At 43.1% G+C, this 12,658-nt stretch overlaps 1 protein-coding gene across 3 annotated transcripts in view; it reads left to right on the top strand.

The window, feature by feature from the left end:
• The window catches only part of TTC39A (tetratricopeptide repeat domain 39A), a 46,208-nt gene that overhangs the window by 1,555 nt on the left and 31,995 nt on the right, over positions 1 to 12,658 (top strand). For 2 of the 3 annotated variants that reach the window (XM_048062070.2, XM_013176322.3), the window contains exon 2: positions 9,214 to 9,318. In XM_048062070.2, coding sequence (XP_047918027.1) covers positions 9,214 to 9,318 — 105 coding nt within the window. Of the gene's footprint in view, positions 1 to 7,130; positions 7,259 to 9,213; positions 9,319 to 12,658 lie in introns of those variants that run through there. The other variant, XM_013176320.3, reaches the window with a different exon arrangement.

The raw sequence follows: 12,658 nt of genomic DNA, 5'->3' as shown, positions 1-12,658 counted from the left end.
CAGGATGTTTTGAACGTGCAGAAGGATGTTTGCAAAAGTGCTCAGAAGCAGCAGCAGCTTGTTGAGTGGTGTTGGTTTGGGCAGGTTGTCCCAAAAGTCAGTCTGTGCTGGTGAAGCTGTGGAGAACTTGGTGCTGGGTCCTCATCTCCTTTCTGTAGCTCCATCTACTGGAATCAGCTGTCGTGTTCCAGCCTGGAATTGCACTGGGATGTCGAGTACTTCAGATGTTTCAGTTACTGTACTACAAAGTGCTGAAAACAAGTTGTATTACGTTTCAGGCATTTGCTAATTATTGGAAAAACATATTGCTATTTTCATATTATACTTCCCATTTTACTCAAAACTGCTCCTTTAAAACCACTCTGAAGATCCTAGAAAATACTTTTGTAGGGCTGAGCTTGTGGTTTCTTAGGTTTTGGACATGTTTTGGGAACAGAGTGAAATTATTAGGTCATGTTTGGAGGACGTGATGGTCTAGTAGACTGCTTGGAACTTAAAACAAAATGCCTTTTTTTTTTTATAGAGGTGATAGAAAATGACCTCCCATTTGGCAAATTTTCAGCTTTTGTCTTCACTTTGATAATAAGCAAGATTTCGGTTGTCTTTTGTGGACAAGCAATAGTGAAAAGATAATCTGAATTTCAGGGTGGCCATTCAGATATACCTGGCTTAATGGCTTAAATCTTGAATTTAAATCAGAACACGCTACAGACCTTGCACATGCTTTTTACTTTCTTTCTCTTTGGCTCTGAATAAAATTGTTTTCCTGAATTGGTGAAATCTTCTCACTACATCTGTGTCAATTTTTTTTTTTATTTTGACCAGTGTCTGTTTCCTGTCAGAAATGGAAAAAATGCCAGAAAGTTCCCAGACTGCTCTGATTCCGAGTCCCAAATCATCCCTGCTTTTTATTTTTTCAATCCTCGTGTAACTTTCTCAGTTGTTTCTGCACTCTGTGAAATGGGGAGAATAATAACTGTCTGCCTCTTGAGGCAGTTGTGCCTAAGAATAATGTTCAAAATGGCTTTAGAAGCACTGAGTGCCAAGAAAACTTGCTACTAGTGCTTTTTTTTTCTGTTCTTGGGTATTGATTCAATTCTCAGGTTCAAGAGAATTATAAAAGGGTTGTATTGAAGTACTGTGCTTGAATTTTTATTTAATTGGAGAGAATGTGGCATTGTTATTGGCCAAGGTACCATGAAGTATGCTTTGCAGATAACTTCTCAAACACAAAGTCAGTTTATTGGAAGCTTTCAGGGAAATATGCCCTGAAATTTCATGTAAAGCAATGATGAAAGGCTAAGCAAAAATCCCCTATTTGTCCGAATTTTTTTTTGTGTCATTCCTATACATAATTTTGATGAGAGCATAAAGCAGTTCAGCAATGGAATTGGAACAAAAACATGGTTTCTTTTTTAAGTTGCAATAAAACATGACTGGGTAGTTCATTTTGAAAAAGATTTGCATATTTTTAACACAAAACAAACAAAACATTGCAGCTCAGAATAAATACTGCCGGAAGAATGCGTTTTGGGCCAAAATGTGTATTTTATCCCTTCCATATATTTCATCTCATTGAAGTCTGAAAGAGCTGGAGCGTAAGCCAACATGAAAAAGTACAAACCAGACTTTGCAAAATGCTAAAATAGGATGTATGGGTAACTATTTTGGGACCCACCAATCACTCTTTATTCAGTTGGTTATTGTTAGGCAGTGGAGAATTCAACCAAAAGTGAATATTCTCCAATATCGCTCCCTCACTTTCTGCTGGATCTTATGTCAGTAACATCACAGACCTGTAACCAGTAACATCTAGCCTGATCTTGCACTGCAAAAACCGAAATTAATGGATATTTCCTGGCTTCTTATGATGTACGTGGCAGATGTGAACTTGCATTTTACAAAAGCTTTTTTGTGTGTGTGTGTGCGGTGTGTACCTGGATGTGCTCAACACTATTGCAAGACAGGGGTCTAGTGCAGCTCTTGTTGAATTCTCATCAGTTTTGATATGAACAGGATTGGGCCTTTAAAAATTCAGAATAAGTACATCAGAGGTGTAGGGTGACCACAGCCAGTAAAACTGAGACATTAGAGGATTTGGGGAAATAAGTAAATGGGTATTATAAGGTTGTCGAAATACCTTAAAACACTTGGAAAAAAAAAAGCCATAATGTGAATTGCATTTGTGCTTCAAAGTGTCAACAATTGTAGAGTATTTGAATTGATAAAAAGGAGCTGGTAAAAGTTGTTAAGCATTAACACAGACTGATTTACAGGTGAAAATTCACTCTTAGTTGCAGTGTTCCTGTAAATTCCTGTAATGCTGCATGTATTTGTTTTCTTTTAATGTTGACCCTGTGTGAGCCGATTTTTCTTTGTGCATTCCAGCCGGTTAGTGCAGCTTTAGGAGGCTGGGTTGATGATCTTAATTTTTTCTCGTTGTGTTTGGTGCAGGCAGTTCGACTAACTGGGACTCATCTCCCCCAGCGCTGCCTTTAGCCCTCCGTAAGCAGCTGTGGCAGTAAAACACTCCTGCTCACGGAAGGGGAGCCGCAAAAGTGACACCAATACTTTTCATTTGTCTGAACAAATCTATCTAAATGAATTTACTGCATTATTTGCCTGTTCAAATACAGGATGAGAACTGTCAACGTAATGCAACCTAGATCCTGCTCGGTGCAAGTTAAACAGTGGTGGGACCGAGGGCACAACAGAAGTCTGCCGATCTGCTGGACTTTGTTCCTCTCCCGGGACTGCTTTGCCACATCCCATTGTTCCGTGAGCTTTTTCTGAAACGTGAGAGCCAAAAGCACAAGTGTATTTTTAACAGAAGGCTTCCAATGTTGCTGAGGCACCAGCAGCCTGGCGCTTTCAGAGCTGAGTTAGCCTCGGAAAAGAACTGTGTCATGGTCCGTGCGCAGCTTGGAGTACTGACTAAGGTCTCTCGAATTGCAGAATTGCATTGTGTTTGTGTTTCCATACAAAATATTTGGAGAACATGAATATTCAAACCTTTCCAATCGCTGTGCTGTTGGTAGAAGCAGTGACATTTCTGCAGCACCCGGGAGTGTTAGTCACAGGCCAGAAATGTGTTCAGGAGCACAAAGATGAACGCTGAGGTATTTCTCGCTTGGCACACAGATCAGGAAGGGGTATGGTAGAATTAATTTTCTTGCATAAACTTATTTGCTTTCAAATTATGAAAAAGTTTGTGCATTGTCTGAAAACTGAATGCTAACAAATTATTAACCAGACCTGCATACTGGTTCTTCTTTTCATGGTAATGGAGCAGATTGTTTCTGATCTCGTGTGGTTTTGGAGCTGTTTGCAAAACAGAAAAAGGATTCTTCCCGAGTGATGTGCTTTTTGTTTTCTTTGCATGGAGAGGTTTTTTCAGTCTCAAAGCATTTGTCACACAGTGCTGCTTGAAGAAGTCATCCATTTAGAAAAGACGAGGCAAGCGCGGACAGGCAAGAGAAAGCGACCCCAAGTGTCCTCTATTACCTCCTAGCTTCTTTATGGTTATCCAGCACGCCAGCAATGGGAAGTGGTGTCGTGGCAGTAATCCTACAGTCAGCGGTGGTGTTTCTGAAGGCGTGCAGTGGAAGGGTACCCGGCGTGTCAGTAAGCCAAGCTGTGTTCTTGTGTTGGAGGTGTCTTAAATCAGATCCGAGCACATACATCACAGTTGCTTGAACAAACTTGTGAGCTGAATCTGTAGCCCTTCAGATGAACGGCGACGTGCTCCTTGCCTTCGGCGCAGCAAGGCCGTGTGCCGAGCAGTCCCTGCTGGCTGCAGAAATACTTTGGTGGAAGAGCAGCAGCAGAAGGCAGCTGTGCTGCACCGGCGGAGTTACCGCAGCAGTCAAGGCAGAACCCAGGCTGGTGTTTGCTGGAGTCGCCCTGCTGATGTTTCCGGCTGAGATTAAGGCGGTGCTCAGTTACTGAGCACAATTGTGCTAATGCTGTGCCAGACCTGCGACAGAAGGTCCCCAGTATGATTACAGAGGTTTTGCTCTGACGTTCCTTTGGAACTGGAAGATAATCTTTCCCTCGTATGCTTTTGTCTGATCTTGCCTCTCACTTGTTTTTTGTGTTAGTGACTTCATTTGTTTGTGAAAAAAGGGGGCACTTCCACTGCTCCCTGGGTCAGAGTCTCCTGGTCGTGGGGAGAAGAGGTGGCTACCGAGTCGCTGGCACTTGGTCCTCTCTGGGGTGGTTTCCATCAAGGACCGGGCAGTTCAGTTGTGCTCAACTCTATTTCTTATTCTCCCCCTCCAAATTAAGGCATCCATGCACATAACCTAAACTGACGTGCACAGATAATGTAGATTTGGCAGAGAAATGTGCCCGTGTTTTTGGGTATGATTGATTTAACTTGCTTTCGGCGTTTCGCAATATTGAAGGAGCTCTTGAATTATTATCAAAAGCATTATTATAAAGGTTTGTAGGCACAAACCTCAGACTTAACTTTTTTTTTTTTTAATTCCAAAGGTCGGATAAATACTGAGTTCAGATGGGTCAGTAGTTCAGCGTTTTGTAGAACACGAGTTTCAAGATTCTTTTTATTAAAGAAATCCATAAAGCCAACGACAAGTCATATCAGCATATGTGCTGAAAACCTACAGTAAGAAATGAGTGAACATCACACACAGTAAAATAAAACCTGTGCAGAAACACCATAACCCCCATGCTCCAAAAAATCTCCCCCTCTCTTGTTTTGTCTATGCAAAACATCCTGGTTCTTGTACTTTGGAGAACGCTTTACTTTTCATTAAGATTCAGGGATTTAATTTTGCTTAGTTTGCTTATATATTTCATTCAGTGTTGCTGTTAGTGTCAGAAGGATTTGATGTTTAAGCAAAAAGAGCGTTGCCTAAGATGTCCTGAGTAATTGTGCTTCTGAGTAGAGGCGGTGGGGATGCAGTGCAGTGGGACCAGGTCTTACATTAAGCCACGGGATATACTGGAATTGTGATTCGTGAAGCACCCCAGCTGTGGTCCCTAGGGCAGAGAACGATGATTTCACAAATAGTCAGGCCACAATGAGAACCATATGATTGTCCTTACAAGACCTGCAGCCAAAAAATCAGGAAATGGAAAGAAGCTTTTAAAACCAAGGAGAAAAGAGCCTAAACGTGGAGATGTTCCTGATCTTAATTTCTTCGGTTTGTTTCCTTTAGTTTAAAGAAAACATGGATATGTGTGGCGGAAGAGTTGCACGCTGAAGGTCTGTAATTGTTACCAGACAAGTGATGCTCAGAGGAAAACCAGCCAGCTCAAGTCCTGAAGACCTTGGCAGGGACAGGCAGAGCCCTCACCATACAAAGCTCTAAAGGACAATTTTGGCCATACAACATCAGCTAGACAGTGGATCAACAGCTAGTGAAAATGATGAACAGTCCTCCTAGAGTAGCTCAGGATCATGGCATAGAAGCACCTTGGTTAATTGTGAGTGGTAATTAGTAGTTATTCCCAAGTGGGGAAAAAAGCAGCGATGTCTTTTATCTCCGGCTGTAGCCCAGGTATGTGCTGCTGTTACAGACTTGTAAGGAGCCATTAAAGGGGCAGCCTGTGGCTCTATTAGGATAGTTTTTATACCAAATGCAGCACAGGCTTTTCCTGTACAGGATGTCATAAAACAGCAAGAGATTTAATCAGGTGTGTTAATGTCTCAGAGTACCTTCCTGAAACTATCATCTGCTTGTTTATCGTTTTTTGGGTCTTCCTTCAGCAGCTGACATCTTCAGTATTGCTGCGTGTAATCTAACAAATAGGACCGTGTACAGGAGGGAGGACATATAATTTTTAACATTAGATTATATGCTCTTGGAGAAACTAACTTAGATAAATTAGATCATAACTGAACAACTTGTCCAGTCCAGCTGTCTTGGCGAGCGAGCTCGGCGCTGCTGCCGATTGCAGCTGCTGCCCTCGGGTCCAGGACCAGCGCTGCCGATGTGCCAGCAAAGCAGCTGGGGAGCATACACTGCTTTATTTTGGACAAAATCAGCCAGATGAGCTCACTCCACCGATTCAATTGTTTATGCCAACCCATTTTGCATGACTCTAAAGAGAGAATTTTACAAAGACTGTGTAAAAAAACGTATTGCATTAAAAGCAGCGTGGGCAGCAGGGTGAGGGAGGGGATTGTGCCCCTCTGCTGTGCTCTCGTGAGACCCCACGTGGAGCCTGCGTTCAGCTCTGGGCCCCCAGCACCAGAAGGACATGGACGTATTAGAGCAAGTCCACAGGAGGCCGTAAGGGTGATCAAGGGCCTGGAGCACCTCTGCTATGAACACAGGCTGAGGGAGCAGGCTCTCGGGAGATGTCACAGTGGCCTGCCAGTACCTAAAGGGGGCTGCAGGAAAGCTGGGGAGGGACTCTGTCAGGGGGTGTAGTGTTAGGACAAGGAGGAATGGCTTTAAACTAAGAAAGGGTAGGTTTAGATTAGCTATAAGGAGGAAATTCTTTACTCAGAGGGTGGTGAGGCCCTGGCACAGGCTGCCCAGAGAAGCCGTGGATGCCCCATCCCTTGGAGGTGTTCAAGGCCAGGCTGGATGGGGCTTTGGGCAACCTGGGCTGCTGGAAGGCATCCCTGCCCATGGCCGGGGGTTGGAACTAGGTGATCTTTAAGGTCCCTTCCAACCCAAACCACTCTGTGATTCCATGAAAACCTCCGTGCCTCCCAAAGCTCTGGGAGCCCCCAGCAGCCCGCGGTTTGGCTGTGGACTCAAGCCCGTTTTGTGGAGACTCCTTGCCGGGAAGAAGCACTTTCTTGTCTCTCTCACCTGTCTGCTCCTTGCGTTCGCAGCAATCCATGCCTCAGTTCTCCTGCGTTTCGCCCGGCCTCATTTGACTCTCCCTCCTGGCTCACAGGCTTCCGGCGTGGTCCTCTGCTGCGTGCAGTAATTGTCATTGATTTGGATCCCTGATTACAGGGATGCTCGACTTCTGCCTCGCTCGCGTTGAGTGACAGGCAGCCGCTGCAGCCGCTCGTTTCAGACAGCTCTGCAGACCACAGCGAAGGCTGGCAGCTACCAGCACCTTCCAGAGCAGCGGTGCCCGGCGGTGCCTGCCCCTCGCGTGGGGCAGGGTGGCTTCCGCGCGGGGAGCAGCGAGATGCTCGGCGCCCTGCCCTGCCCTGCGCGCGCGGAGCAGCGCCCGGTGCCTGCCGCTGCTGGGTGCTGCTGCCCGGCCGCCCCGCGGGCGCAGTGCGGGTGAGGATGTCAGAGCACACCGGAGGGCTGATGGAAAGGTAGGTGGCCGGGCTCCCGGCTTCCCCTCTGGGGTAGGGGTGGTTCTGGTCTTACAGTGGAAAGCAGGAGAGGATCCGCAGCCCGCTCGCTGAAGCATGACTAATCACTTTGCTAAAAGGCTCGGCGTTTTCGAGTTGGAAGTCTGTCTTTTTTTTCCCTCTTTACAGCTATAAGCGATCAGTTGTAGCACTGATGGGAGGTGTGTGCCCTAGTCCAGGTCGGGAGCCCTTTACCTGGGAGCTACATCAAATGTCTGCTTTCCCTGGAGCACCGGGGAGGTGCACAACTTGGGTTTTGATGCTGCTGGGGGTGGCACTGTGCTAATAATTCTTATACTGCAAAGATGCCAAGTAATCAGTGCATCTTGTTTGTGCTTTGAGCTTCCACAGCGTGTTGTGGTTTTTTGGTTTTTGTTTTAATCATCTTTCTGTTTTAAAAGGAGTACCGTGAAAAGGTTTGTTTGTATTGAGTGGGGTTTGATTTGTAATTCCCTGCTGGAGGCAAACACATCAAAACAAAAACAGATAAAAATATTGCTAGTCTAAATATTTTAAAGCAGAAGAAATTACATGTTATGCACTTCTAAATACGCTGTTTGTTTCAGGGCCACAGGTTTAAAAAGGCATGCAAAAACTGCAATACACGCAAGCAATAATTGGCAAAGTTTTAGTTATTACGGTAAGCGAGGCTCAGAATAGCTTCCAGAAGATAGGCAGACGTGATATTGCATTTTGCGCGAGGCGGATGCCAAGACTTGGTTAATCAATGTTTGCAAAGCACTTGGGGAGTCTCCTGGGTGCAGGTCGATTTGCAGCATATCTCAAGTGTGAAGACAGCAGCCACTGTGAACGGCGTCGTGTGATGTTCCGCTCAAATTTATAATCCTGATTTTCCTGTGTATAATTTTGCCCTTTCTTCTTTGCAGTCGTTATTCATAAAGTCAAAACTGAAACGCAGCTGAAGCGGTTATTACTGATGCTATCTGTTTGTTCTGTGCTCCCCTATCTTTTTTTCCTTAAGAGGATACCAGGATTTTGGTTTCTGGTGTTCCTTTCAGCAGGCTGTCTGTTTTGCCATTTTTCAATAAAGTAACGTAGTTTTCAGGTCACAAGACAGTTCCAATCAGAGCTGGTGGAGTCAGAAACCCAATGAGGATTTTTTTTTTTTAATTTTGTTGGGGTAATTTTGTGTACAGACTTGGATATGACATATTAATGCAATATAGCTCTTTGATCATTAGATGCAGATGTTTCAGCTGTCCTGACACTGACCAGGTTACTTTAACTTTGTTAGTGCAAGGTCTAATTTGTTTTTTTCTGTGGTTTTTTGTCCAGCAGTTCTGATGGTGAGGAAGTTGGGCCAATTTTTTTCAGCTGGCCTGTCTTATCCCATTGCCAGTAACCCAAAGATCAGCTGAGAACCCCCGTGAAAGGTCAGGCTGACATCTGAATGCTGTGAAGGAGAAAAGTACGGTCAGACTAAGCCACAAAGATAATCTTCCGAATTCTTAGATGCAGCAGCAGTTTTTTGTTTGAGTGCAGCATCACTTTGTAAGGACAGTGACGTTCCCGGGAGCATGCACAATGTGAAATTTTAGCCAACCTGTGAGTCTGTAGCAGTCTATGGGGCAGGAACCAAGCTGAACGTGAGCTGAACTAAAGCAGCTGTTCCAGCAGCAGGCAATATAATAATTTGATGCAGCTTGGAAACATCTCATCCTTAAGAAAGCGTCAGTCAAAGTAACTAACCTCTCGTCTCTGTGAGCCTTACACCCAGTCAAAGCGTGTGTTGTCACCCAGTGCTTCTGTGTTCATGCGAAATGAGCTCATAAAATTGCAAGAATTAGGAAGGCGATGGGAAGGCTAGCACTGAGGATGGGAAGTTGAGATATAGAAGTAATGCGCTGGTAGAAGGAGAACAGATGTGCTGAGTTTATTCTCTCTTCTTCTGGCAGGTCACCAACATCAGACCTCAACACGGCATTGCATGAGTGCATGGCAGCTCTGGATTTATTTCTTAGCAACAAGTTCTCAGATGCTTTGGCTTCATTACAAGCAAAGTAAGTTGGTTACTTATACCAGTTTTCCTTTTTTTATTTTTCTTTGCTTCACCATCTCACAAGAATTGCCTAGACGGCTAGTTCTCTATCAATAATTGATAAGGCTGTATGGTTTTGGTTCAGAAAGGGGATGGTAAATAATATATTAAGTTTTTGGCAAGACAGAATAAATGCTTTACACGTGGTTGAGTAAGTAACGTGATTGATCAAAGGTAACTACAAAAAGTACTGAATTGCTGTCTAGAGAAGTAACCATTTAGCTGTAGCACAGTATGTGAGATTCTAAACTCCGGAAAGAATTAAGTCTGACTTCTGTCAACCCCCCCGTTCCCATATTTTCTCACATACAGCCAGAGTTTGTAGTTTTGTGCCTAAATCAGCAACTGACAGTGTGTCAACAGGCTTGGGATATGTTACTGTAGGTCTGAATTTAACTTTGTAGGTTTACTTTGTGACCGGATTATTTATTTATCTTCAAATACCTAACTGCTTGCAGGAACTTTCTCACAGCTTATTTTACAGTTCAGTGTTGTGGTCGTGCATTCTGCTTCCTAATTACATGTTGCCCAGCTGCAAGCAGTGAGGTCAAAAAATAACTTCTAAAAATTGTCTCGTCAGTTTCTGTGATTTTTTTTCATACCCTGGCCTGAAGTTACCTGTGCTGTTGGATTCTTGAAGTCTGTGGTTAATTTGCATTTTTTTCCCTCAGTTTGCACCATGTATTTTTGAGCTAGCAGGACATTGTGTGTTCTTCCAGGTCACTGGATTATCAAACAAGTAAAATTCACAGGTGATGCAGGTCCTCTCTTTTGCCAGTTCGGTTTGTCTTTTCCTTTATCCTTGACTGCATGACTTCAGAAGTGTTTGGGGGTTACCAGTGATCTAATGGGTCATGTAATAGAGCTCTGGGTGCTCACATGCAGAAGTTCAGAGAAAGCACATGCAAACGCTTTTCAGTAAGCATTATGACCCTTTACATTTGCTACAGACCAGGACGAGGCCTCAGATGTCCTCAGCAGGAGCAGCAGGTCGGTCAGGTTGCATCAGCTTCCTTTCCACCCAATTACCTTTGACTCGCCTCACTCGTGTTATACACGAGTGTAGCTGTCAGTGTTCTGCATCTCCTTCTCTTCACAAGTCCTCCCCAAGTTGTGACTGCTCTGGCAGGAGCGTGTGTTAGAAATGCATCAGGGGTTAATCTGCCTTGCTTTGCTGGCCTGTCGGCCTCAGTCTTTGATACCGGAATCTGTAGCTTACCCATTTCAGTACACAGTGCGAAAGACATCCATAATAAATGGTAGGCTCAGGCATATTACTAACACTGGTTTTATTCACAGCAGTGTTGTTTTGTGTTTACGTATCATCAGAAGATATCATTGAAATGGCAAGAATAATTGTTGTCGTTCTGATGGTAAAGCCCCTGTGCTCATATGGAAATGCTTACTCAGTGCTTAGCACAGAATAGGGAGATACTCTTGGAGATCCCAAAACACTGCAAAAGCTAGTGTGGCTGTGGTGTTTTTTTTACCCTATAAATCCATTTTTCTTGTATTGCATATGGTTTCCATTCAGCTTTTGTCAGGCCCTGCAGAATACATTTCATGAGCTGCCATTCTGTTTTTGTACCTGAGCGTGTTGCATATTGCAAAACCATTTTGAAACAGGTTTTTCATGTTAGCCTGTTACGAGGAGGCCTTATTCCTGTTGTCCTTTGGCAGCCGGGAAATACAGGCTTATGATCTTTGCAAGCGTAATGCAGAAACAGGATGCTAAATTTCTCCACAGATGATATCCATTATGAACACACTCCATCTCTTCAGGGAATGACAAGAGCTGTGGAGTGGGCACATGTGGTAATACTGAGTATTTTCTTTGGGAGTCATCAGTTCCTCAGTGCTGCCTTTTAGCATGCTGAGATTTGAAATTGGTTTTCACAGTCCATAAACATACTATCTTTGTTTAAAGAAATACTTTTCAGTTTTTACACGCTTGTAAAGAATATCTTATCCTAAATTTTGCAGCTTTGCCACTTATGTTGTAGGACATACTCTGCTCTGTATTACATTACTGCAGATTCACTAAATTACTCACATTTGGCTTCCACAATAAATGTATTTCCAACTGATTTGTACCATGTGTAGCTGAGAACAGATTTTGGCAATGGATGAGAATTAAAATCGGAAGATCTCTCTTAGCAGCTTAAAAAGAAATATCTAAGGATATTGTCTAGACTTGTGTTGAGATAAAGCTCCTTTTTCCTGTTTATAAAAAAAACATATGGTCCATAAAGATGAGGACTTGTTTCATAAAAATTTTAATCTGGTGTTTTTGCTTCATGTTACGTAACATTTTGTTTCCTCAGCTACCTTGTAAGTTTTAGAGTTAGTTTTCTTTCTTATCATTAAAACTCTGGTTGCTTGACAGTGGGCTCCAGTTCTCTTGTGGTTTGTGCAGTAGGCTTAATTAGTTTAATCTCTTATATGGAATATTCATATTCAGACTAAGAACACCAAGAAATTCCTTAAATTTAGTTCCCAAACAAAATGTTTATTTTTAATATACACCCTGGTAACTGTAACACTAAAACTGACTTGTCACTGGGGTGGGGACAAATCTCATGTTCCTCCTCAACCCCAAGATACAGCAAATCAATTAAAAGCTGACTAGGTTTTCATTCTCTTGTAATTGCAAGCAGATAATTAGCACTGAAAGAGTTGATTACAGTGAGATTTTCCCCTTCCCTTCTGTGAAACAAATGTTTAATATTTTAACAATCATCTTGAAGGAAAGCATGACATAATCACCTGATGGTTCGCTGATGTCAGATCGCTTGGGAGAATAGTAAATAATAAAGATAAATTCATGACGCAGAGCAATCTGGATCATTGGGTAAGCTGCAACACATCTGTCTTGCTGCTTGCAATATTATAAATATGAGAATGATTCATTCTGGGCAGTTGACTTTATCCTGGAAATAGTCTCCCCAAAGCCCCTGGAGATGCCGGTAGAAAGTTAATTCCAGAGTGACTGCGTCTGAAAGGTAAGTTCAGTCCTTTGATGTATGAATATGTCAGGTGGGTACGAAGACGTTCTGGTACTGCTTTGCTGGCTACTTGTACAACTGCTCTTGGCATAGCGGAGTTCTGTAATACTTACTTACCATCACTGGAATTTTTTTAATCCAAATTACAATATTCAATGTTATTTTTTGTATTCTGAGTTTTTAAAAGTTTTTAAAGGTTATTAAGGTTTGAATGGGGACCTTTTAATGTCTGCCTTCATTGTGTGGTGAAATGTTCTTGTTCTGTCGAGCAAAAGCAAATATGATGCTGTTCAGTGA

The sequence above is a fragment of the Anser cygnoides genome, chromosome 8 (genome assembly GCF_040182565.1).
Source record: "Anser cygnoides isolate HZ-2024a breed goose chromosome 8, Taihu_goose_T2T_genome, whole genome shotgun sequence".
Classification (NCBI taxonomy): domain Eukaryota; kingdom Metazoa; phylum Chordata; class Aves; order Anseriformes; family Anatidae; genus Anser; species Anser cygnoides.
This window is presented reverse-complemented; position numbering and strand designations above follow the sequence as displayed.